Below are 27,126 nucleotides of genomic sequence, written 5' to 3'. Positions count from 1 at the left end.
TATATATATATATATATATATATATATATTACTGTGTCAGTCATTAGACTGCAGCAATACTGGAGCACCACCTTGAGGAATTATAATCAAGCTAATTGACTCCAATACTTAGTTTCCTTTAAGCTTGATACTTACTCTATCAGTCATTTTTGTCAAACTGCCAAGTCATGGGGACATAAACTCACCAACACCAGTTGTCAAGCCATGGTGGGAAACACACACACATATGTATTATACGATGGTCTTCGTTCAGTTTTCGTCTACAAAATCCACTCACAGGGCTTTGGTTGGCACAAGGCTATAGAAGACACTTGCCCAAGGTGTAACACAGTGGGACTAAACTTAGAACCATATGGTTGGGAAACAAACTTCTTACCACACAGCCACATATGTGTATGTGTGTAACGTGTGGTAGTATATGTCATTGAATCCTGGGTAAATGGTATTTTAAGCATATTTCAGTGTTAAAGAATTGGGGTTTTGAAGTGGATCCTGCTGTATGAACAAGGCTTCGGTCTTATACACAACTATGCACACAGCCTGCATCCCTCTGATAAGATATTTCCCATCCTATTATTGGCTATCAGCTCAGTATCTCAGTGTATTTAATTGTGTTTATGTTAGAAGGCTGGGTTTTTAGAGATAGTGCTTTGATCCCACTGCATGATACTTTAAGTATGTCTTCTATTATTACAGCTTATGGCTGACCAGGGTTTTGTGAGTGAAATTTGGTCAGTAGAACAGTACATAAGGCAGCGAGCTGGCAGAAACGTTAGCATACCGGGCGAAATGCTGAGCAGTATTTCACCTGCTGTTACGTTCTGAGTTCAAATTCCGCCGAGGTCGACTTTGCCTTTCATCCTTTCGGGGTCGATAAATTAAGTACCAGTTACGCACTGGGGTCGTTGTAATCGACTTAATCCCTTTGTCTGTCCTTTTTTGTCCCCTCTATGTTTAGCCCCTTGTGGGCAATAAAGAAATAAGAAACTGTACAGAAGCCCTGTGTGTGTGTGTGTGTGTGTGTGTGTGTTTTATTTTCAAGGCTTTTACATTGACATTACTTGGATTGTGATGACATTCATTTATGTCTCCATTGAACAATATGTCCTACAGTTTGGAAGCTTGAGATGTGAAGACCAGTGAAATAAAGTACATTTCATGAATTTGTTTATGTCTGACATTGATTCAAGGTCTCACTGGGATGTGGTGAGTGTAGTCAATCATATCCTATGTAACTGGTATTTTATTTTATCAGCATCTGAAAGATGTACAGCAAAATCAACCTCACCGGTATGATTTGAGCTGAGAATCTAAGGGCACATAACTCAATTACAGTAAGGTATTTTTATCAGGCACTCTTGTGATTCTTCCAATTCACTAAACTTTAATAATCAAAAATACAAAATGTATTACTACTTTAAAAAGAAAAATATTTTCTTACTTGAAATTTAAAGCAAATACCAATATGTGAAATACTTATTTCTGTGTTTTTTTTTCTCCACTAAGCTTTCCTACATAGGTGTATACTTTAATGCAGTGGAAAATTATTGCAAATCTCTATACCTAAACGTTACCCATAGAAAGAAAGTCTTTATATTCTTGTTAAAGACCAAACTTTCATAAGAACCCTATATATAATTTTGTTCTGTGTTCTATATAACAATGTTTACTTAGTAAATCATTTTCTTGCTTTATTAATTGATTCTTTTTATGCTTTTTATTTTATATTTTTCACCAGCCACTTTCGTGTAATCAATAATATAATGTCATATCTTCCCTAAATTAATTAAATTCCAATCATATTAAACTGTTGTTTGATCATATTTTTCTTTCTTCCTTTTTTCTTTCTTGAAGATAAATATAATCAGTAAATTGCCTCATTAATTTATTTTAGCAATTACCTGATATTATTTGGTTACAGAGGCATGGTATGTAGTTTAGGTTTATCATTAACTATATCAATCTCATCATACTTTAATTATGTTAGGTTTTTGGGGTTTTTTTGTTTTTTTTAGTAAATGTTATGGCAATAAATTTTCCTCTGACACATTATTTGCTCTCTGAATACATTTCAGCCAGTTTGAAAGGTACTTTGGATTGGTGTTGTTGTTCTTCCTATTTATTTAAGTTGTTGGTATTATTGTTGTTTAGTCCTCAGATTATCCTTGATCAAAAAGATTGATAATCAAAGACATTCTAGCTATGGTCATTCCATCTTTTTGGTTTTTCAGTGATAGAGGTTCAACCCCACTACATGGCACTTTAACCCGTTAGCAGTTTAAAATGGCCATATCCAGCTCAAATACTCTGTTTTATGTTCAAACCAATCAGATATGGCCTCTCACACCTACCCTACACTGTCATTCTAAAAAGTAAACAATCACATCTTCAAAATTTTGAAGCTACAAGATAATACATAATTAATTGAAAACAGTATGAAGAAATCAATGTTACATTTGATGGAGTTAAGGAAGTGTCTTCTACAGTAGCCTATAGCTAACCAAAGCCTTGTGAATGTAATTTGGCCAACAGAAACTGAACAGAAGCCCATTGGGATCTTTTTTAAAACGGGGGCCACATTTTTCATTAATGTTTTACGTAGTGTTTTTGGTACCGAAAGACTTTCAAACTTCGTATACTTATCTATTTTGTGTTATAGAACAGAAAAATATTTTTGTATTCGAATTTATTTCATGTAAAAAATTGTCTTATTTCGATAATTTCAACCAATCACTGACGTCCATTCAGTCGATATACATTAAGTGCTGACTACATAAACAAACGATTCTTTGTTTTATTTGCTTTTTTCATTTTAAATTTGCTTTAACCCTAACCCTAACCCTAACCCTAGGGTTAGGGTTAGGGTTAGAGTTAGGGTTAGGGTTAGGATTAATTGTTTCAGAATCGTTTGTTTATGTAGTCGGCACTTAATGTATATCGGCTGAATGGACGTCAGTGATTGGTTGAAATTACAGAAATACGACAACTTTAACATGGAATAATTTATGGATTTCTTTTTTTTTAAAGAAGACTAAGAGAAAAAGATGTTTTATATGAAACATTCTACCAGTGTTCCAAGTTTCAAAGTGTTTCGTTAATGAAAAATGTGGCCCCCGTTTTAAAAAAGATCCGCCCATTGTGTGTGTGTGTGTGTGTGTGTTTTGTCTCCAAAGATTTGATATTGACATCACTAGGGCAGTAATGACATTTGTTTGTGTCCCATGAGCAATATGTCCTGCAGCTTGAGGGATTTGAAATGTGAGAACCAGTTGAATAAAGTACATTTCCTGAACACAAGACAAAGGTTGATGACAAGAAAGGCATCTAGCCAAAGAATACTGCATCTAGACACTTCATCTAACCCATGTGTACATGGAAAAAGTGGTCATGATGATGATGAGAATGACTGTATCTAGGACTACCTTAGCCAATGTATCTTTCCTTTTTTTAAAGTATGAATTGAGGTTGTTATTTCTGGCAGATAGTGTAACCTCAATGAGGTTCACTCAGTGGCTCATACTAGCGATCCTGTTGATGTTAATGCTGCTTGGACCCAGCTCAATTCTTTCATCCTGTCTTTTTTGTGTAATTATGACTACATCCCTTTCTTTTTAAGATGGTGGGATGTAATTTGAAGCGATTCGGCTGCTATTTTTAGCAAGACAAGCGATTGTGTTGAGGTTCAATGATGATGTTGATTCTATGGTAAATATTGCTGTTGATCTAAGATGTGAAAAGTGTTATTTAACCATAGGTTTCCAGGCCTGTATTAATAAGTAAGATATTTGTCGGGCTGTTTGAGTGAACAGAATACTTTGTGGTATTTGTTCTGACTCTCTCAAATCCCGCCAAAGTCAGCTTGGTTTCTTATCTTTCTGGGGTTGATAAAGTGTTTGTCATGTACTCGGGCCAGTTCTTTGCTTTCTCTGTCAAATCCATTGCGAGCTATGTAACTTGATAAGCCTGTAGCCCCTATTTTAAAAACCAGTCCAGAAAACTCTTATGGGAGGCGAAGTAATCCTGCAAGGTGTACACTGAAACCTTTGTCTGTCTCTACTTAGGACTACATTATACTTTCTATTTTTGACAGTATGGCATGATTTTAAGGAGATTTGGCTGCTTCTAGCAGATCAAGGAAAGATACAGGTTTGCTTGTTGGCTAATTCTCTTAGGTATGTTATTAATAGCTTTGCCACAACACCAAAGAGTGACTCTTTGAATTTACTTGTGCTACTTTTTATGTTATTGTTATAATATCAGATAATCCATAACATATTTCCAATGAAATATTCTGGGGTTTTGTACAGTTTTTGTTTTAAAAAGAAAGAGAGAGAGAGAGAGAGAGAAATAATCTAATGCTAGAATATGCAGAAGTCAACATACTCAACCAACGATATCTTGTATATTAACAAAATATAAATTTAAGTAGGAGGCTAACCTTAACCTATGGTGTCTCAGTTACTGCTCATACATAGGTTTCTATTATTTCATATTTTTCATTTTTGTTCTTTTTATCCTGCTGTTTTACACCCATCTTTTGACCCTGATATGAATGTGATTTTTTTTTTTTTTTTTTTTTTTTTTTTTTTTTTTGAGCAATTATTTTTGCAGTAGTGTGTTACACTTTGTTCTGAATTGTGTCAGCCAAATGACTAAAGCAATCAATCAGAAACACACAAAAAAGAAAAAGATAAAAAAAAAAAAAAGAAGCAAACTGCTGTGAAAAAGACTTCTGAAATTTGTAATCTTGACCTTCGGTGTAGGTGTGGCTGTATGGTTGAGAAGCTTGCTTCCCAACCATGTAGTCTTGGGCTCAGTCTCACTGCATGATATCTTAGACAAGCATCTACTATAGCCCTGGGCCAGCCACAGTCCTGTGAGTGGATTTGGTAGATAGAAACTAAAAGAAGCCCAATCTGTGTGTGTGTGTGATAGACTCTCCTGTCAAAGATGATGTACGAGTGTTCAGTGAGAAGGCAGAAAAAAAAATTCAACTAAAAAAAATCATCAGCCATCCACCAATGCTTACAGTTCATTCACTTCACTTAGTGACTCCTTGTGTGAGTCCTTGAGCCACACAAAAGCAATATGGAAACTAGCACATGATCTTGCTGAGAAATTACAATGTGGACAATGTTGTTTTGCAGGAAGACTGTATGCTTGTGCAATGTTTGTCTTCCACCACCACTTGACAGTTGTTGTTGGTTCGTTTATGACCCTGTAATTTAGCAGTTCAGCAAAAGATACTGATAGAATAAGCACCACACTCAGAAAATTAGTGAGGTCAACTTGTTTGACTAAAAATTTTCCAAGGCAGTGTCCCACCATGACTACAGTCCAGTGACTGAAACAAATAAAAGATAAAGGTGTAATTTTAAGTCTAATACCTTAACATTGCAGCCATCATCATCATCATTTAATGTCTGTTTTCCATGCTGTCATGGATTAGACAGTTTGATCAGAACCGGTAAGCCAGAGAGCTGCACAAGGCTCCAGTCTGTTTTAACATGGTTTCTATAGCTTGATGCCCTTCCTAATGCCAACCACTCCAAAAGAGTGTATTGAGTGCCTTTAATATGTCACCAGCACAGGTACCTTTAACATGTTACCAGCATGGATGCCTCTCATGCATCACCAGCACTGGTCATGACTACAATTCCACTAAGCTTGATGGGTCTTCTCAAGCACAGCAAATCACCAACAAACTTGGTCACTTGTCATTGGTTCCATGATATTCAACATCTGAAGATCATATTTCGCCACTTCATCCCATGTCTTCCTGAGTCTACCTCTTCTACAGGTTCCCTCAATAGTTAGAAATTGGATTTTCTTTATGCAACTGTCTACCTGTATGAAACTAGCTAATTTCAAAGGAATATTTAAATCATTTTTAGATAATCATAACTGTAATTAGCTCCACACCCTCTTCCTCCATCCCTCCATAAGAATATGCCTCTTTCTGTAAGAAATCAATTTTTCAACATATCTAACTTCCATGTGAAGATAAATATTGTTGAAAATCTCATCTAAATTGTGTGGTAAATATCAGGTAATATTACATAACATACAGTCAGTTAAATTAGATTCAATTTAATACATGTAAACATGCTTAAACATAATTTAATCTCCTTTCTTTTTCTCTTTCTCTCAGTTTTCCTTTGTTGAAAGTATGTGTTTAAACCATGTATTACAAGACAACATTTAAGATTTTCAAAATTTAGTTGACTGTTTCTTTTTATTTTCTGTTTCATTTGTAAATTTTTATTATCATTTGTTTCAAATTTATTTTCTATTTGGAAGTAAATACATTTACTTGTAAGTCAAAATATATTTAAACGTAATTGCATAACATTTTTCATCTATAAACCTGTTAAGTTTACTTAATATCTCATGAAAATTTCTTTTATATTTATGAATTTGCTGCAAAACATATGTTACATATCGAAGTTGTAATCCCAGATCCTTCTTTCTTTCTTTCTTTCTTTCTATTACATTGAAATTGACTCAGTTGAATACATGTATGCATGCATGTGTGTGTAGCAGATTAATGTAAGAAGTTGTTCAACAGAATGTTTTTAAAATTGAGCCTTGGAATAAATATTTCACGCAATTTTCTAAAATATCAGTTTTCCTTTTCTTTGATTTTGCATTTGAAAGTCTCCCAATATTTTTTTGGCTTTTTTTTTTTCCTTTTCACATTACATTATATATATATTTATTTATTTTTCTTATAAAGTTATCCATTACCTTTTTTCGGTTTTTTCCTCTTTTAATTTCCACTCGTATGCTCCTACTTGGAATTCGAAGATTGTTCTGAAAAAAATACAGTTAGTCTCTAACCTAGATTTGGATGTATTAGTATGCTAGAATAAAATGTATTGCACAGCAATGATTCTACCAGCTATTTACTAGAGATATCTTGAGAAACCTTTCTAGAATTTTATAAGACTAACATGTATCTGAATAACAAAAAAATCTTGAAGACAAAATTACTATTTGCAAAGAATATGTTGAAAAAGTAAAAGTAGTGTAGAAATAATTGTACTCAGAATAATTATTAGTATTGTGTGTGTGTGTGTTTACGTTTGTGGTGAATGTGTTAGTAATAGTAGTAATTTTCTCATTTCTTTGTGCAACAATTTAGCATTCACATTTGTCACTCTATTCCAAATTAGATATTGAAAACGCTTTCATCTTGGACTATGCAAATTTAAGTAAAAAAAAAAGTGAAACGAGTTATGAATATCAATTTTAATATTAAATATGCCAGCATGTATTGCTCAGTGGAATTGTAAATCTTGGTTTGGAAATATTAAATGAGACAGATCGGTTTCTTAAATTCGAATCCAAGTGTGTGTGTGTAAAAAGTAGATATTACAGAATAACAAGATTATCCTTTGTATAACCTTCTATAGAATTTTGCTTAGTATTGCAATTTTTCACTTTTACTTGGTGAAGACGTGTGTTAGAGAATGAATACTTCAAAGGGAACTACCACTTAATCGGTTTTATGCATATATGGTGGGCCATAATTTCTAAATAGCTACTTAATCTAGAATTAATGCTGCCTGGTCCTACTTTGTGGTAAAATAAGTAACTTTAGCAAAAATGGTCAGCCATAAAATCTTTTCCCCCAACCAAAATAGTTGAAAGCAGTGAACTGGGTTATCCATAAACATTACCCATAAACTGTGTTAATTGTAAATCCTTCTTTATTATTCCTAACAACTGCAGTTTCACATTTCAAGGCAATATAAATGTATTGGATAAGAAACAGCTGTGAATCAGTCAGGGCACAAAGAAATGCAGTAAAAGAAATTTTTTGAGCTCTAAACAGAGTTATAGGAATAGACTGAGTCATTAGAGAAAAATCAATTGATCTGACTGATCAAAAAATACCAATTAATTTGGTAGCCCAAAACATAAAGATCAAGTTAATCCTTTTCATACCATTCTATCTGAGATCTCTCTTGGTTCTATAATACAAACTTCGTGTTCTAAAGTGATTTGAATTAAAAACTTTTCATTAAAATTTCATATTTATGTTCCAAACATCAGCTTAATAATGGCAAAGATATTTTACTAAATACTTAAATTATTTTCAAAATTGATTAAAACAAAGTGTGTATTTCAACAGACATGTTGTAACAAATGGGTTAAGTTGACTGGTTGTAAATGTAACTACAGAGGAATGTCTGCAGAAGGAGAAAAATCTTTTGATATTTTCCAAAGAGACCTTGGTAAAATATTCTTGGATACTTTGAGATATTTCTATTTCCCTAAGGTCCTCAATATTATAAGTCGATTTGAATGAGAATACAATCTTATATGTACTTACTAAAGCTGTTAGATTAACATAGCTCTGATGTTTGCAATAAAACTTGTTGATTGTATTTCTAAAATATTGCAAGTATGAGGGAGCCTTCAGGTAAACATTCCTAAGGGATTAAATCTACTGTCCATTATCAGTTGCCTTGTAATTGACATTGTATTTTACTTTATAGATCATTGCTGCCTGAAGCTATACTGGCATCTAAGATTGTGACAGAGCTAATTCCCCAAGTAGAAGTACTTTTACCTGCTACATGAGAGGCATGCAAAACTCTTTTTCTAGCTTCAGAGAAAAGCCATTTATATTTAATAGAATGATGAAATAATGTCTATTATTGGTTTTTCTTCAAGTCAGAACAAGTTGAAGATTTTTTTGGGGGGCTTTTTTTTTTTATCTTAATTTAAATTCAGGAACTAGTGAAACACGAAGAGCAAGTGAACATCACGACAAGCACTTGATGTTGTTGTAAATGTAAATGGAAGTTTTTCAGTGAGGATACCTTGTCAAAAGTAATTTAAGATGCTAAATCATTCCTTTTAATATTATCTTTTCTTTACAAATTTTATTTTTCTATTCTTATTATCTTGCCATGCAACACACACACACACACAAATTTGACAGATAATCGCCGTCTTACATCTCCATATTTACCTCTTTTGTGTTACAGATATTTCTTGCCATTTGGTATTCGATATCCAAAGAATTAAAATAAGTCTAAATCTTCATTACATCTTATATTTATTATCATAGACTTATTCCAAAATAATCAATTATTCGTTTCAGTCATTGTCGTCGTCATAAACATCATTATTCTATCCTCGTTGCAGCCATACTGAGGTACTGCTTTGAAGGGTTCACCAAACTATTAACTTTCATGGATGAGAACAGGCCTACACCAGTCTCAGACTGTGAAACAAAAACACAATGACCCTTATGCATACACATACAAAACATATATATGTATGTGTTTGAGAAAGTATGTATTAACTGGGGCTCTGTTAGTTACAGCAGTAGAGTGTTCCAGTTGATCCAGTCAATGGAACGGCCTACTCAGGAAATTTGCAAGTGGCTGAGCACTCCATAGACATATGTACCCTTAATGTAGTTCTCAGGAAGAATCAGCGTTACAGAATGTGACAAGGCTAGGTCTTTGATATACAGGTACTATTAATTTTTTTCCAGTTGAGTGGATTAGAGCAATGTTAAATGAAATGTCTTGCTCAAGGACACAACACACCACCAGGAATCAAATTCAATACGCTAACCACTAAGCCACTCACCTTCACAAATATATATGTTTATATGTACACACACACACACACACACACACACAGTTGCCACACAGTTTCTATCAGCCAAATTTACTCACAAGACATGGTTCAGTCTGAGGCTATTGAAGAAGACATTTACCCAAAGAGCTGCACAGTGAAACTGAACCTAAACAGCATGGTTGCAGCACAAACTTCTTAACCACACAGTCATGTAGGTGAGGATGGGGCAAGAATACTGGCATATACATTGGGTAGGTGTCACTGCATCTCTACATTTATCGTGGTATCTTGTCCTCTGATACACACACAAACTGAGAAAAAGCCAGCCTTAATATTTTTGACAGTGTGGGTTTTTTTTTTTTTTTTGGTGGGGAGGTTATCTTTTTCTTTTCTTTTTTACTTGCTTGGCCTGGCAGAAAAGGTAGCAGCTGCAGTTTTCTCAGGCCTTGCAAGACTAGTAAGACAGATGCTTTTAATGTTCGTCTTGAACCATTGCAAATCAGAACCTGTGGGTTAATACCTTTCCTATCACCAACTACTTTACAATGTGGACTCAGTGCCTTGATTGGGTCACAAATCATAATAGGACTAAGGGGACTTCTTTACCCTTCCTGACATATAAATTGAATATAATGATGACAACCCATGCTAGCATGGAAAGCGGACGTTAAACGATGATGATGATGAATAAGGATCATGGCAGCACATTTGTAGTGTTTAGTTTGTATCATTTGTGTGTGTGTGTGTGTGTGTGTGTGTGTGTGTGTCATCATTTAACATCTGTTCTCCATGTTGGCATGAGTTGGAAAGTTCAAGAGGAGTTGGCAAGCTGGAGAGCTACACCAGGCTCTAACTGTTTGTTCTGGCATGGTTTCTACAGCTGGATGCCCTTCCTAACACAAACTACTTTACAGAGTTACTGGGTGCTTTTTACATGGCACCAGCATAGGTGGGTCAACTTTGATGATACAAGTTTCTGATCAAAAACATTTCAACTATGGCCATCTCATCTTTTGGGATATCTAAATCAACTTTGTTGAATAAGTTCTTACTTTTTTCTTAAGATGGTAGAGCATGGTCTGCAAGAGAGTGATTTTTATTTCTAACAGGTAGATGGTAGACATAGTTTGATGGAGGTTGACTGGCATTTCTAATAGGTAGAAGGTAGGGCATGATTTGAGGGAGATTGATTGCTCTTCCTTGCGGATAGAGGGTAGATTGGCTACTGTCTCTAGGATTTAGCAGATGGGGCATGGTTTGAGGGGGATCAGTTGCTATTTCTAATAGACAGAGGGTAAGCTATGGTTTGAGGGAGACTGGCTGCTATTTATAACATGTCTAGTGTTTTGGATTGGTAATTGCAGTTCTACTTTAAACTTAAATCTTTCTAATGTCTATTGGCAATCTATTCCATCTGTTTCCTACACATATTGTTTCAATAATGTTAGTTCACTTATAATCCTAGTTCATTGTTAATTGGTGGAGATTACACCATTTCCAAAAGATAATTAACAGACAAGAGACAATGTATTGGTGATTCTTTATTGTTAGACAATGTCAACTGATTAATGTTAGAAACTACTTAGATTATCTTAGAAGCAATAAAACTACATTTGTTTTGGAATGCTTGGTATAAATTTCAAAAGATTCTAAAAGGAAATCAATGAATGTGTTAATGACAAATTCTAGAAATGATATCAAAGTTGACAAACTTGATCTAATCAAAAATTTAGGAATATAAAATTTTTTCTAAATCTTGTAACTGTGTATCAGTGATTAATCATCTTACTAGTTCTGTTAGTTTCAAGATTAAACAGTCATCATCTTGATGACGTCCTTGAAATACAATCTTCACCATATGATAGATGGTTCTTCCACTTTTCATATTAATTAGCTGAGCCAACCACTGAATCTCCCTTTGTGGTCATTTGGCCTTCTCGAGATCAGAGCTAAATCTTCCTCACACCATACTCTACTGACTTAAGATATTGGCAGGATCAGATTAAGACTCATAGAGGCCCTATGCACTTAAAATATTTTGGCACCCCCATGTATATATGTAGTTCAAAACAGAAACAATAATAAACCATAGAATAAATTTTAATTTTTCAAAATGAAACTAAATTAACAGTAAGATGGGAAATAATGTTTATATGTGTACACTTCCACTTCATTTATATTTCAAAAGTTTTGTCCTTTTTTTTTTTTTTATTGCAAATTTTTTGATCAGATCCTCATAATTAATCTTGCATAACACATCTACTTCTATATTAAGTTGCGACAAGGCATCCTGGATTTTATTTTAGTAAGTTTAAAGTGATTTCTTTTGTGCTCTAAACATTTACCATTTCTGTGGTTACCTACCTTCCCTTGATGCCCTAAGCACATACTTAGTTTGCTTAATGGTTAATCCAGCACTGAACATTGAATAATAAAGTCAAGGGTAGCTTTTCACATATGAAAAAGTTGTGGGGTTTGAAAGTAGGACACAGACAAATTGCTAGGTTTAATGAAATGAAGATAATTTAATTTTTTGTTAATAAAGAGGAAGAGGGACAAAACAATTTCCCTATGTTTTGTAGGAGGGAACCTAATATTTGTCAATTTGAAAACCAGAGGACCACTGATATATGGTGCAGTATTCTTGGACATGAAATGATCATGTTTAGAATAATCACAGATCTGCTCACTTGGGTCTGACTTGGAATTTGACATCAAACGTCATCTGCTACCTCGTATGCTAAAAAAGGATAAAAATTCCCTTCAGTCATGAATGACCATGGGATTGCACCTAGAAAGTTCTCCAAGGTACAAGCCCAAGCAAAGTTGTTTATCAAAAATCAACAGTCACTCATGCATACCAGCCTCTCCTCTCCACGCCACCAATGTTATCCAAGGGAAAAAGCAAACTCCGATACAGCTTGTCACCAGTGAAATTGCAACTCATTTCTACAGCTGAGTGAACTAGAGCAACATGAAATAAAGTGTCTTGCTCAAGAACACAACACACAGCCCAGTCTAGAAATCAGACTCACTAACTCATGATTGTGAACCCAACACCCTAACCACTGAGCCAGTTATGTATACTGGCTCATGACACACATTATCTGCACCTTGGCTAATGTATCTTATCCTAACACGTTTCAGAAAAAGTGATATTTTTATCTACAGATATTTTTTGATGATTGATTAATGAGTCTTGTTTTAATGAGGGTGGAAATATATTTTTACTGATTTTATATCCAGTTTTGGTCTGGGGATTATTCATTTTTTTTTTTTTTTTTTTTTTTTTTTTTTTTTTTTTTTTTTTTCATTTTTTCATTTTTTCATTTCTGAAGTGTACTTACAAGGCAAATGGTTTGATCTGAGACGGTGTCAAAATTAAAACAATTTCAGCATGGAAGACACATATCAGCCATTCAAAAATGCACAAAGACTTCATTTTATTTAAACATATCACTGTGTAACACGATTTTTATCCTTGAGTAGCAACTGTTATTCCATATTTGTTTACCCCTAGAAAGTATGAAAAATGGTTGATATTGCCTACAAACTTTGCTTTTATTAAATTTTTTCAAATCCCAAAGAATTCCTCTCAATACATAGCTATGATGCTCCCCCACTACTCCTGTTCATCATCAGAGATGCACATATCATCAGCCGCTAAGGGACATGTTCAAGTGGTTACAATCAAGCAATTGACAAGGAAATTTTGTGATACTGAACAGAATATTTGCTATAATGATATTTCTGCTTCAGCATCTCAGCACTGAACCTGTCTGAAATGTAATGGAAAACAGGTCAGTTTCAAAACATTGATGTCCAAGTCACAAACGCAAAGTTTGAAGGGAATAGTAGTCAATTCCTTTCATTTCTAGATAGAATCAAATAGGAAATAACATTTACTGACCAAACATGCACAAAAAATATATATATATATAAATTTTGTTGCATAGAGGTATCAAAGTTTTTGTTGCATGAACTGCAACCTGGTTATGCTGCATCTTAGTGTATCGCCTGCTATCATGATAATGCACATTGAAACTAAATGTTTCAGCAGGCATGAGTGTGTGGTTAAGATGCTTGCTTTACAACCACCTGATTTCGAGTTCAATCTCACTGTGCAACACCTTGGGCAAGTGTCTTCTGTTATAGCCCCAGTCTGACCAATATCTTGTGGGTGAATTTGGCAGACGGAAACTGAGGAAGACCATCATATATGTGTGTCTTTGTTCTGTGTTTATGCACCACCATCACCACTTGACAACTGGTGTTGGCATGTTTACATCCCTATAACTTAGTGGTTTGGTAAAAGAGTCAAATAGAGTAAGTACCAGATTGTAAAAAGAAAAAGATAAATAAGTACTGGGATCGATTTGTTCAACTAAAACCCTTCTAGGCAATACTCTTGCATGGCTGCTGTCCAACAATTGAAAGAAGTAAAAATAAAAGATATAACGAAAATGCCTTCAGTACTGAGCCTTGGGGTTCACTGTATATTACAATCAATAGTTCTTAGCACACTTTGTTAACCTACTTAAATGCAATCTGTTAATCAGAACTAAGTCGCTCTAAGAAGGCTTTCTTTCTTTTCTTCTTTTCTTTTTATACACTTATTATACAAGATATGTAAGAGAATCACATAATCAATTGGATGAAATTCAGCAGATAGATCCAACAGCAGGAGGTACAAATATGGATCATCAATTGTCATGGCTGTTCTTATAATCATTGATGAACAACTTGTGTAATGACTTGTTCTCTAATTGTTTCACAGAATACAAACTGATTTCATTGAGAAGTCGACCTACAAGTTTCTCAATTGATTTGCCTTGGAAGAAACACATGTAATTGGATGGAATTCATTAAAGTTTCCATAACAATATTTTCATTTCTCATAATAGAACTTGTGCTGTAGAGCATGGACTGTAAGGTTAGAATCTGTTTTAACGAAAGAATAAGACATTGATAGAAGAGATTGGTTTTGATTAGATGTCAAGAAGTGATGTAAGGATGATTTGAAATTTGATAATACGAGGATTTTACTCAATAATTCTTCGACATTCTTCTAAAGATCGTTAGTGCCATAAATCACCAATGTTGATTTGATAACTCTAAAAAATCGAACTATTGAAATAATTGGTATATTTTTATTTTATTTTGCATTTTCATTTATATATTTTATTTATTTGTTCATTTATTCGTTTCAGCAGTAGAAAGAGTTGTTTAAATCCATTGTCTGGCATGGATGCATTATGAAAACTTGGCAGATGAAGACAATTTCTTCTAATGCATTTTTTCATTTCTTTTATTTTTCTTTCCCTTTTTGACAATTTTTCAAATTTCATTTTAAACCGATTGTTTTCCTATATTACACTTAATGGCCGACATTTACCATCATAATAAATAAATTAATAAATAAATAAAATGAACTTTCTACTGAAGAAAGGTATTTTGATCTGCCATGACTTTACATAAATTCTCATATTGCTAGAATTACTTCTGAAAGATTACTTTCTGTTTCCCAAATATATTTTTATATAATTAGTTATTTTGTTTTCTTTTCTATATTCAAACTCAGTCAAAAGAGCACATTTCTGTTGTTGTTGAATCTCAGGCATGTCTTGGTCAAACAAGCCTAAAGATGTTCCAGTCATGACCACCATTTTTCAGATCTAATGTATCTTATTCAATGTGTCTTTTCTTTTTTTTAAAGTAGTGAAGTATGTTTTGAGTGAGATTTAGCTGTTTTTCAACCACATAAAGAGTCCTTCATCATATTATCATCACATCGTTTAATGTCTAGTTTCCATGCTAGCATATATGTGTATGTGTGTCCAGCTTTGTGTTTGTTCCCACCACCACTTGACAACTGGTGTTGGTTTGTTTACCTCCCTATAACTTTGCGATTCAGCAAAGACTGACAGAATATGTACCAGACTTCAAAATAAGTAATGGAGTCGATTTGCTTGACCCTCCAAGGCAGTACCTCAACATGGCTGTTGTCCAGTGAGTGAAACAAGTAAAAGATGAAAGATATATATTGTAATTGGTGCTCGAGGATTTAAGGTTTTGGTACTTAAGCTTCTGAATCTAATAAGGAATAAGAAACAATGAGAGAAATTATTTAGGCTTACTGATGTCTAACATGCAAAAACCATTATCCATGTTTTGTTTTTTGTTTTTTTACTGTTATTCTAATTTTTCATCCTCTTTTCTCTAGTCTAACATCTGATCTCAATGGGTCTGCCATGCATTGTATCAGTCTTTCATCATCTCATCTGTAAGATTTTTGAATACTACTTCCTGACCCCCCTCATCACCTCCTGTCCCTTTGCCCACAATACTTTTATTGATTGATGTTCGACATCCGTTCTCATCACAAGTTTTCTGTGTGTAGTCACATCTCCTACACACATCATATGATATCTGTAATGCCTTATCTATTCTCTCAGCTTACCATTTTTTTTTTTTTTCTAATTTTGCTTTTCATTCAACTTGCATGATAGGAATTGAGTGGATCATGCTTATCTTATCTCTTCCTATTCCAGATATACACATACACACTACAGTACACTATCACTCACGCCTTTTATACATGCTACATACAGTCTTTCCCCCCCCCCACATAGTTAAATGTAACTGTTGTTGTATGATGCAACAGCTCCCTGTACTTCTTCTATTCCCTTCTTTACTAGAGCTACTGTATTTTCAATACAGCTACTTCTTGCACTAATTAGATTTCCTATTTAAAAGAAAAAAGAGATATTTAGAAAAACAAAAAAAAAAGCAAGGAATATTTTGTAGTATTTGCAGTGATCCATATCAGTGAGAAGTATCTTGATGTTGTTGGGAGATATTTTTCATCTGAATACAATGTAAGACCAATATCAATTATGTTAACAGCTTTGTAACTTGATGTTTTTATGACTTATTAATGTTATGGGGATAATTGACTTAGCTTTTCTAGAACCTTTCTTTTTCTCCTCTTTTTTTTTAATATTGTTCATGTGTATATATAAATATATGTATCTTTGTAAAAACCTAAAATGGTTGAAAAGAATATTGCAAATGCCCACTCTGTGTATCCTGCTGTTAACAAAGCTGATAACGTGTTATATTCAAAATACTTTGAACATGCGATATTTTTCAAAATAAGCTATATGTTGCTGACTTAATGGAGTTTTATTTCAGTTTATTAAATTTTTTCTTCTTTGTTTTTCACCTTCAGATCAAACAAGGATTGGTTGTAATACATGATGGAAGAAATCGTGTTATTACAGCCAGGTTGAAACTCACAGAGGGGTTACTGTCAGTTCAGAAGGAAGAAATTGTATGTACGTCAGCTAATAGCCAAGAGAACAAAATACTTAATCAGGTAAGAACTTTCTGTTGTATCAACAAGGTAGCTTCTACTTGGTCGTTCAAATTGCTAGAAATAGCAGTCAGATTCCCTCAAGTTACACTATACCATCTTTAAAAAAGGAGGGAAGGCATATTTGTTCATGTCCTTGAAAAAATACTAATCTCACCTATATAGGTGTAGCTGGGTGAATAAAGTATTCACTTGTATTCTCATGGTTTTGAATTCTATCTCAATGCATGAAAAGTTAAACAAGTGTCTGTGTAGCCTCAGACCAACAAATACCTTGTGAGTGGAACTAATAAACAGAAACTGTATAGAAGCCTGTCACATTTTTGCTATCTTGGTGGGGGGGGGGGGCTTTCTTTTGCTGTGCAAGCTACATGGTGACTAGTGCTGATGCGACTGAAAAACCTCCTATACATTGTGTGTGTGTGTGTGTGTGTATACACAATTTTAAAAAAGGCTACTAATAATTTTTGGCTGTAGAGATACAAATGCAATAATTTGGCAGATTTCTATAACATGTCATGTGTCTAGAAATAATACATTTCTAAATCTCTCAGAGATTTATGCAGTAGTGATACGATGAAGTAGTTGTATGCTGTCAACTTAATGTGACGTTCCCCTGAAGGGAATAATACTACTGTTGGTTAGACCTATGAAGGACACAAGAAATGTGTCCAGGCCGACAGGAAGTGGTGCAGCTTCCTAGGTCTAACCAACAGTAGTATTATTCCCTTCAGGGGACTGTCACATTAAGTTGACAGCATACAACTACTTCATGTCATGTGTCTCCAAGCAATCTTTCAGGTTCAGTGCATACTGTTAGACCTGTTTGAAAACCATGACACTGGTCTGTGATAAAACACAAGAAAAAAAAACTGGAAGAAAAATGCAAAGAAGGTTGATGCAAAAAGTGAAACAAGAAGAAAGAAAAATAAAGGAAAAAAATCAAGATCTTTATCTCCCTTGTCTGTAGAAATCATAGTTAATCTAGCCCAGAGGAGGTCAAAATCCGTGAGATAGCTACTCAATTCAGAGGTCTGATGGTATGCACTGAGCCTGAAAGATTGCTTGGAGATACATGGCATGTTATATAAATTTGCCAAATTATTGTATTTCTACAGCATGAAACTATTAGTAACACATTTTTAAAATTGTGTCTATTAAATGATGTTTATCTTTCACTGGATAGAGTACTTACTTGTTGATCCTCTGTGTGTGTTTGTGTTTGTGTGTGTGTATGAGAGATATGTTAATACTTAATTGTGTAGCTAGCATCAGGAAATACATTTAAATATAAAATTCCAAATGAGGTTTTATCCCAGGATTTGCTGGTACTTAGTTTATTGACCATGGAATGATGAAAGGTAAAGTTAAGTGTGGTAGAATGTGAACTCGAAACATGAAAATCCAGAACAAACAGGGAAAGGCATTTTGTCAGATGCTGTACTGATTCTTCCACTCCACTGGGATTCCCGTACAACGCACGTAATCTCTCACTTATGTACACATGCCTAATACTGCACATATGCCTACATAACACTTTAGTTTGGGAAGATGATGAAATGTTATTTAACCCTTTAGCATTCAGATTATTCTGTCCAATGTAAAGCTTATTTATTCACATTGTTTTGAATTAATCATGGCTTATCTCGTAGCTTTGAGATTTTGATGATTTGATTGTTTACTTTTAGAATTACATTGTTTGGTAAGCATAAGAGGCCAGATTTGGCCAGTTTGAACATAAAATATGAAAAATATTTATGCCAGATATGATCGGTTTAAATACTAAAACGTTAAAAAGAAACTACAGAATGAGGAGAGCTTGTTTCTTTTCTTTCATTTACTGCTTTCAATAATTGCATTGTTTCTAAGCTCAGGTACTGCTTTCAAGGTACTACTTTCTGAAGCGTGTTGTTGATTGTACAAACCTCAGTGCTAGTACTTTTTAGATATGTTAGAAGTATGAAAAGTAAAGTTCACTTCTAACTATTCCTTTGTAAAATAAAATAAGAATTTGTAATCGGACAAGCAGACTGAGGTATATGGTGTTATGTGCCTTGTCTACAAATGCAGCACATTGCTTATAACAAGGTTAGAAGTCATGCTCTTGTAGCCAGGAATTTGATTCAGAAATACCATATTTTCCAGCATAGAAGTTGATGTTGTATATAAGGTAAATAAGTACTGTAAATATTCAAACATTGTCTATTTTTCCAAATCCTGTTGCATTTCACATGGTATTTTTGGACCTCCTTCATGTATAAGTTGGCCTACCTTATTTCTTGTAAATTTTGGTCTGAAAAATTCAACTTGTATGACAGAAAATGCAATAGTAATGTTTTGTTCCTAGCTGAACCTTAAACTTTATCATGCTTATAGGACTAATGTCAGCTTATTAAAAAAAAAAAAACCCTTTGATGTATCATAAATAATCTCTGATAAATAACTACTACTGGGATTTTATATTCAAAGATGTAATCTTCCACTTATGCATACATGCCTGTATACTCAAATCAAAACACATGAATGCATGCACGAACACATTATATGATCACTTGCCAACATAAATATACATCACACAACATGATCAAACACACATAGATACTTTCATGTGCATGTGTGTAAGCATGCATGCACACACACACACACACACACACACCAGATCATCCAATAAATTTTATTTCTATATGCAGATTTAAAATGACAAAAATGTCACCCTTTTTATAATACTTTTTCTGATTTATACTATGAAGAACAGCCTGGAATATTCAGGAACTGCTCAATGTCACATTTTAAGACAAACATTTACAGGCAAAGGTGAAAGCTGTTGCTTTACAACCTTGTAGTTTTGGGTTCAGTTCCATTTCACAGCACTTTGGATTATTGTCTTCCACTTCTACTGGAGCTTCAAGCCATCTAATGCCTTGTGAATGAATTTGGTAGATGAAAGCTGCATGGAAACTCATTGTATGTGTGTGTGTGTGTTTTTTCTATTGCTGCATGACACCTCATGTAGTTTGCATTCTTGTAACAGTTCAGCAAAACTGAAACTGATAGAGTGAGCACCAGACTTAAAATAAGTACTGGAATAGGTTTGATTGATTAAAGACCTTTCAAGGTGGTGCTGTTAGAATGGTTGCTGTGATATGACTGAAATACGTAAGATATAAACTGATAGCTCGTTTTTATTTATTTATTTTTTTTTATTTACCTAGTTTAACTACAGAAGGCCAGTGGAGACAAAAAAAAAAACTAGTAGTTTGCAATTAAACCCCTGTTTGTTCTCAGTTCAACTTTCACTCTTATTTCTTTGCTTTTAGTCTTTCCAAAGTTAATAAAATAAGTCCCAGTCAGAGTATTTTGACTGGTAAAATAAAAATAAAAGGAAAAATAAAAAAACCAACTCAAACACTAGTAAAAGAATGAAAGAATAAAGCATGTTCTTCTCTCATGGAAATAGTTATGTAAGGATTCAATCACCATCCACTAGGCCATAGCCATCAGAGCCAAGAATTAGCTAATAGTCTGCAAGGTATTTTCAACCCACTCTGTTCACATACCTTCATGCAATGACTCAACACCAGCAGCTTATGTTAAATGTAGTAAAACACATTCAGTCTTCATGTGCATAGAGAGGCAAGCCCTAACATGTTAATTAATCCATAGCTAGGATCTTGACTCACAGCTGAGATCTACTACTCTGGGTCAAAGAAGACCTGAGAACAGCAGTGGCTAAGAGGTGGTTTCACACTCCTCTAAACCCTGCAGCTCTCAAACCAGGGCCTCAATATTGGATGCAGTTTACTTTTATACTCAAGACAGTCATAACCCAACAGCAATATCTATCTATAAGGCATATAGGAACAGACTGAACAGTGGAATACATGTCCAATCCATTCTACTGCACTACAAATTATTAACCACAGCATGCTGGAACATACAGTATGGTACTCAGCTAAGCACAAGTATGGTATACTTGGATTTATAGATTTGTGAGTAACACCTAGTTGTTTTGGGTGACTTTTTGGTGTTACACCGGTGTATTTGAGTGAGTGTCTGAATCATGGTTATTACAGTCATGTTTTAGCTGTTGTCCCTTCTGGCTTTTTTCAGGTGCTTTTTGCATTCATTGGTATTCTTAATTTGGAATTGAACCCTTTTATCTCTTTATTTTTTAACTTGTTTCAGTCATTAGACTGTAGTAACCATGCTGGGGCACCACCTTGAAGGGTCTTTAGTTGAATGGATAACCTCAGTACTTATGTTATTTTTAATCCAGTCACTTATTCTATCATTCTCTTTTGCCAAACTACTGAGTTACAGGGACGTAAACACACTGACACTAGTTGTCAAGCAGTTGTGGGGACAGACACACACACACACACACACACACACACACACACACATATATCTATGATGGGCTTCTTTCAGTTTCCATCTACCAAATCCACTCACAAGGCTTTGGTCAGCCCAAAGCTATAGTGGAAGACACTTGCCCAAATTGCCATGCCTTGGCACTGAACCTGCAACCATGTGGTTCAGAGGCAAACTTTTTACCACACAACCATACCTGCACTCTTTGTTAAATCCACAAAGGCAGATTGTTCTCATTTCACTGTCATTACCAGGAATATTCTCATTGGTTATTTTACTACTTGTGATGCTGTTAGTTCATTACACTTCAACCAGGATAGATAGATGGACAGATAGACATATATATATATATATAGCTGAACTTACCCAGGAATTAAATTCCTGTCGACTGGTTAATCTGTTACAGTTTAACATTTGATGCTTATATTCACTCTTGCATTGTCTCTTATGACAAGTAGATAATTGAAGTTTGAAGTTTTAAACCTAACTTTATTTAAGAAATTTGGACAGCTCTCTTAGAATTACACAGCCCCACCACAAAGGACATTTCATGTACACTTTCTAAAGGATGGTAAAAAAAATAAGTGGAGCTGTGTTGGTCTATGATGAGAATATGTGCAGTTCCTCTGATACTCACTTTCATTACTCTTGTAAGTACAGATATGACCACATTAAGAAGTTTACTTCATAGCCACTTTCACTTAGATTCACTCCCTCTTAGGTCAGTGCCTTCTATTAAAGCATGGAGGTCATTTTTTTTCTTTTGTGTGTGTATGTGTTTGTGTGTGTTGTCATTTCTACTTCTCATGCAAGATCATCTAAGTAAAACAGGTGTTGTCATGTTTACATTCCTATTGAACATATCCTGTAGCTCTACACTCTCAAAGTATTGGAATAAAAAAAATCTCTTCTTTGTAAAACAGGTAAGGGCTGACAACAAGAACATTCAACTATATAAAAAAAAAACCTGCCTCAAGTAAGCACCCATCCAACTTAAGCTGGAATAAAAAAACAAAAGACATGTACAGATGAACAAATAAACAAACAATACATGACCGAGTTGTAGGAAATATAACATTGGATAATGGTGATTAATTGAGTCTTTGGGCCATTCCATTAGCAGTCATAGAACCTCTTTAAATGTACTTGATAACAGATCATTATGGACGTTAACAGAGCATTCAGCTGTTGGATGCTTTGTTGTTAAGTCCTGTCAGACTGTTAATGACCAGAGACCATTTGTATCATCTTTGGTAGGTTTCTGCATACAGAAGGTCTGAAATGCCTTGTGTCATTGTTGTAGTCCCAAAGCAATACATACCATATGTATTCCTTTGTTACTGTGATGTTAATGAAGCTTTCAGTTTGATCAATAACGACAATAGTCATCATCATTATCATAAAATCTTATTAACAAGTAGCAAGATATGACAACACGCCCTCCTCTGCATATAGCCTTTAAATAATGAACACTTAACAGAATTATGTAAACCAACTTTACTTAAGAGATGCTTTTATATACATCGTACATGCACACACACACACACGCATGCACACATATATGTATGTATGTATGTATCTATGTATGTATGTATGTATGTATGGTAAGCTGGGGTTTACTTTTACCTCAACTCCAAATAAAAACTATATAAATTCTACTTTATGTATATTGAGTACAGTATATGTTTTGAGTATGCTTTCCTTTTCATTTACATGCACATAAACGTACACACACTCACACATTAATGCACACAAATATCTACATACATGCATCTATGCTCACACACACACACACATCTCTACACAACCCCATCTATACACAGACCTACACAGACAAATGCTTGTTTAATAGGTTTATGTATTTGATGCATTAAACATTCGCTTACTGAAGGACTCAAAATAATATTTAATATTAATAGTGACTGTTAACATTGAAGTTACTCTATTAATAATGAGAAGCCATTATGTGCTTCAAATATTATAAATTATTATTGGCACATATCTAAAAGTTATAGATGGGTCAAGTTGGCTGAATCAGGGCAAGTAGATGTCTTGTATTTATTTGATTGATTTCAACTCAGAAAATAAACATGCTGTTGTTATTGTTTAACCCTAAGTCAGCCTTGATGTTAAAACCATTCCAGTCATGACCATCTTGTCTTTGATTCAGACTACATAATCCAAAGATGTCCTTTTTTTTCTTTTAGACAATAGGATATGATTTGAGGGATGTTTGGTTAGTTTTTCTTGCCAGTCAGGTAATCATATAGAGGCTGTCTCATTGGCTCAATAAACTGATATAACTAAATGCTGCAAGGTATCTAAATCAGTACTTCACTCTTTCTACTTTCAGTATTCATTTCTTTATAAATAACTTCCTTTTAAGAGACACACTTCTTCAAGACTGCAATTTTTCTTAATCATTGCAGTTTTAGTATTGGAAACAATCAGATTAAGCACAGTACAGCATCATGCGTTTGTGGCTATCTAGCAAAACAATTCATAGATAATCTATTTTTAACAGACACACTTGCACCAGATTTTGACAGCATTTACTAGGCTATATAATATATATATATATATATATATATATATATATATATATATATATCACCCATCTATCTAGAAGCTGTTGTTGCTTTAGTTTGTGGTGATAAAGTGATTAATAATTGCTGAAGTGTTTTACAAAAGTATAACTTATCCGATGTCATTAAGATGTTCTTAAATCAAGTGAAGTATAATTCTGAACAAGAAAATCACCTTAAGTGTGTAATACATGTTTCACTTTGCTCAGTTGTCATAATTTTGCATGCCTCTTGCTAATTAAACCAATAACTTTTCTGTTCAGCTTACTATTTATATCTAATATCCCATTCTTAATATGGTTCTGATAGGATCTAACAATGGAAAGTAACTCTGATGCATTTTAATCAATTTTCTGATGTGTTGATACTATAAATTGTGCATACGTTAGGCAACAAATGCAGAATAGAGGTTAACCTTTGATAAGCTAAGACTACTATATGATTTCAATTCACAAGTGAAGCTATTTAACTTGTGTTCAAAATGTTCTTGAGAAAGGCATCAGCTGCATGCAATCTTATTTATCATTTGTCTATATATCTGCGACAATATTTCTCTGCATGAAGTCAATATTTTACTAGTGTCCCTTAATGCCATCATTTGATGTAAATATCACAAAATATCATTTCTCATTCCTTTCACAATTTGGTCCATGTAATCAATAAATTAAGTGTCCTTTTAGCTCCAAACTTCAATGCATAAACACTCATACCAGATTTTCTTCCCTTATTATCTTACAATGTCTTTAGGGTTATTATTCTGAGACAGAGCACCATAATTGTTATCGTTATTGCTGTGACTTTCCTGGCAGCATTGCAAAACCAATTATATTACTTTTATTTGATGAAAGAGCAGAAAATTTCTATTGCATTGCCAAATTCATCTCTAGTTGTTATATTTTCACATTGATTAGTCCACACAGTATTATCATATGATATGCTATATCTATTTTTGGTATTATGGATTTTCAATGGCTCTTAATTGTTCTGCAGTTTGGATTAAATGGAAACAAATAGATTCAATCTCAGCTTGTAATAATAGACTGAAACTGTTTTATACTTAAAGTACACTACTAGAAAATGCCAAACGCCATAATATAAGGATCCTGATGAATAGAATATGTGGCCTGAATTTTAATCCTGGCTGTAGCTCACCTCATTTTTCTTACAATGATACTTCTATGAATGGTATGAATGCTTCATAATCTCATTTTTCTTTCACCTTTTAATCCAAGTCCATGACATTAGGGTACAGGAAATGGTCATGTGATTAAAAAGATTGGTTCACAATCATGCAGTTTCAGATTTGATCTTGCTACATAACACTTGGGGCAAAAATTTCCTACTAAAGCCCTCTTTGGAAGCTTGCTACCCAAATTGTAGTTATTCTGGGGGCAGTATATTTAATCCATAGCCGAGTTTAAGTCCCATATGGCTAATGGGTGTCATTGAAGGAATCCACTTTATTGCAAGCATCAGACATCGTCTTTTATTTCTTCCTCCTTTTCTGCCACCAGTCTTTGATGTCCTGCAAAACAGTCATAGAAGTAGGTCTTCCTGTTTTTGACTAGGCTTTAAAACTGTATAAATCATACTGCTAGAAAACATGTGAAGCTCTAACTAGTGGTTTCTTAATACAGACTCATTTCATGCTTTCTTCCAAATTAGATAGAGCTAATATCCCCAGGGCTTAAATTTTAACTTTAAATCAACTCATTAACCATTTTATTTCATACTTATATCTACTTTAACAAATTGAGATTTTATCTATTATGATATAATTTTAGTAGAATTGAAATGATCTCTTACTCTCCATAATAAACCTCTCCACACAAATCTGTTCACAAAGTCAAGAGGACCCTATTAAGAACGTGACCACCTCTTCAGTAGTGGTACATGATAAAATGCATCTCATACATTTTGTAAAGTATTTAGTGTTGGGAAGTGCACCCAGCTGTAGAAACCATGTCAAAAACAGAATACATGAGCAAGATATGGCCCCTAGCTCATCTAGGAGGGCAGTAACTATGACTAAGAATTTACACATGCCAGCATGTAATGGGTATACACTGATGATGACAACAAAGAAAGATGACCAAGACAACATGCTGTTGATATTTATTCAGTTTAGATATAAATCAGAAGCATTCAGTTTAAATTATTGATATTCAGAAATTTAAGGAGGATTTTGATTCAGGTATATCTTCTGCTGATAGCATATATACTGATTTACCATTTAGCAGAATCATAAGTATTTCTATCATTTTGATTAGATGGCATGTGAATGATGGTAAGTTAGAATCTCAGTCTTAATACAGTCTGAGAGCCTCCAACAAGTGTGAACAGGACATCCAAGATAAATTTAATGAAGCAAAACATGACTGCTTTCAGGCCTTGGGAGGGACTGTCATCTTAGTAGTCAAAGGGGCTGTGAGATTTCTTTAGAGTGAGAGCCTGACAGATTGTCACTGGCCTCTTTTGGGCTCTTCAGGCCCTGTACCACTGTACCAGCTGAACACACTTCTTAAAGGCCTTCATCTTCTTTCTTTTTTCTCTGGCTATTTGAAAAAAAAATCTATATAGAAGTATGATTAGATAATATATACCTTTAGGTAATTCTGTTTTATTTCTCCAGTTCTGTAAATTCAGCCATCTTTAATATATATCATCCCAGTTGTCATATCTTCACAACCTTCTATTGTTTGAATTGAGAAATTGGCTTCATTACTTTTATTTTGCTTTCATTTCAATGCTAGGAATTTTCTAACTTAAAGATTTGTGATTTGTTGTGTAACACTTTATATTCTTAAACATGATGACGACAACAACAACAACAAGGGCAAATAATCTCAGTTTACATTACATTTGTGGTTTAGTTTTACTGCAGTGACAGTAAAGATCCAATTTTCCTGCTTCTATGCAGAGATTAATGCCAGTAATGGCAACATTTCTAAAAGCTTCTATTCTAGTTATGTGAATAAACAATAAAAGGGAATAAAATTAGCACAGCTACAAATGCAATGTCATGTGTTATGATTCTGTTTGGTATATCAAATAGATGTTTTTCCTAAGAGAGTTCCCAGTAATGTCTAACTATAGACAAAATTAAACCCAAGCACACAATATACTGTCTGCTCTAGGAATCACCCCCCTGACCTTGCGATCATGTATCCAAATATATATAAATATATATAT

At 34.0% G+C, this 27,126-nt stretch overlaps 1 protein-coding gene across 1 annotated transcript in view; it reads left to right on the top strand.

The window, feature by feature from the left end:
- The window catches only part of LOC106871865 (gamma-1-syntrophin), a 114,559-nt gene that overhangs the window by 5,965 nt on the left and 81,468 nt on the right, over positions 1-27,126 (top strand). The window contains exons 3-7 of the mRNA XM_014918600.1: positions 1,191-1,206; positions 1,895-1,928; positions 2,016-2,087; positions 4,091-4,146; positions 16,835-16,981. Coding sequence (XP_014774086.1) covers positions 1,191-1,206; positions 1,895-1,928; positions 2,016-2,087; positions 4,091-4,146; positions 16,835-16,981 — 325 coding nt within the window. The remainder of the gene's footprint in view (positions 1-1,190; positions 1,207-1,894; positions 1,929-2,015; positions 2,088-4,090; positions 4,147-16,834; positions 16,982-27,126) is intronic.

This window comes from Octopus bimaculoides, chromosome 10, assembly GCF_001194135.2.
Source record: "Octopus bimaculoides isolate UCB-OBI-ISO-001 chromosome 10, ASM119413v2, whole genome shotgun sequence".
Taxonomy (NCBI): Eukaryota; Metazoa; Mollusca; class Cephalopoda; order Octopoda; family Octopodidae; genus Octopus; species Octopus bimaculoides.
This window is presented reverse-complemented; position numbering and strand designations above follow the sequence as displayed.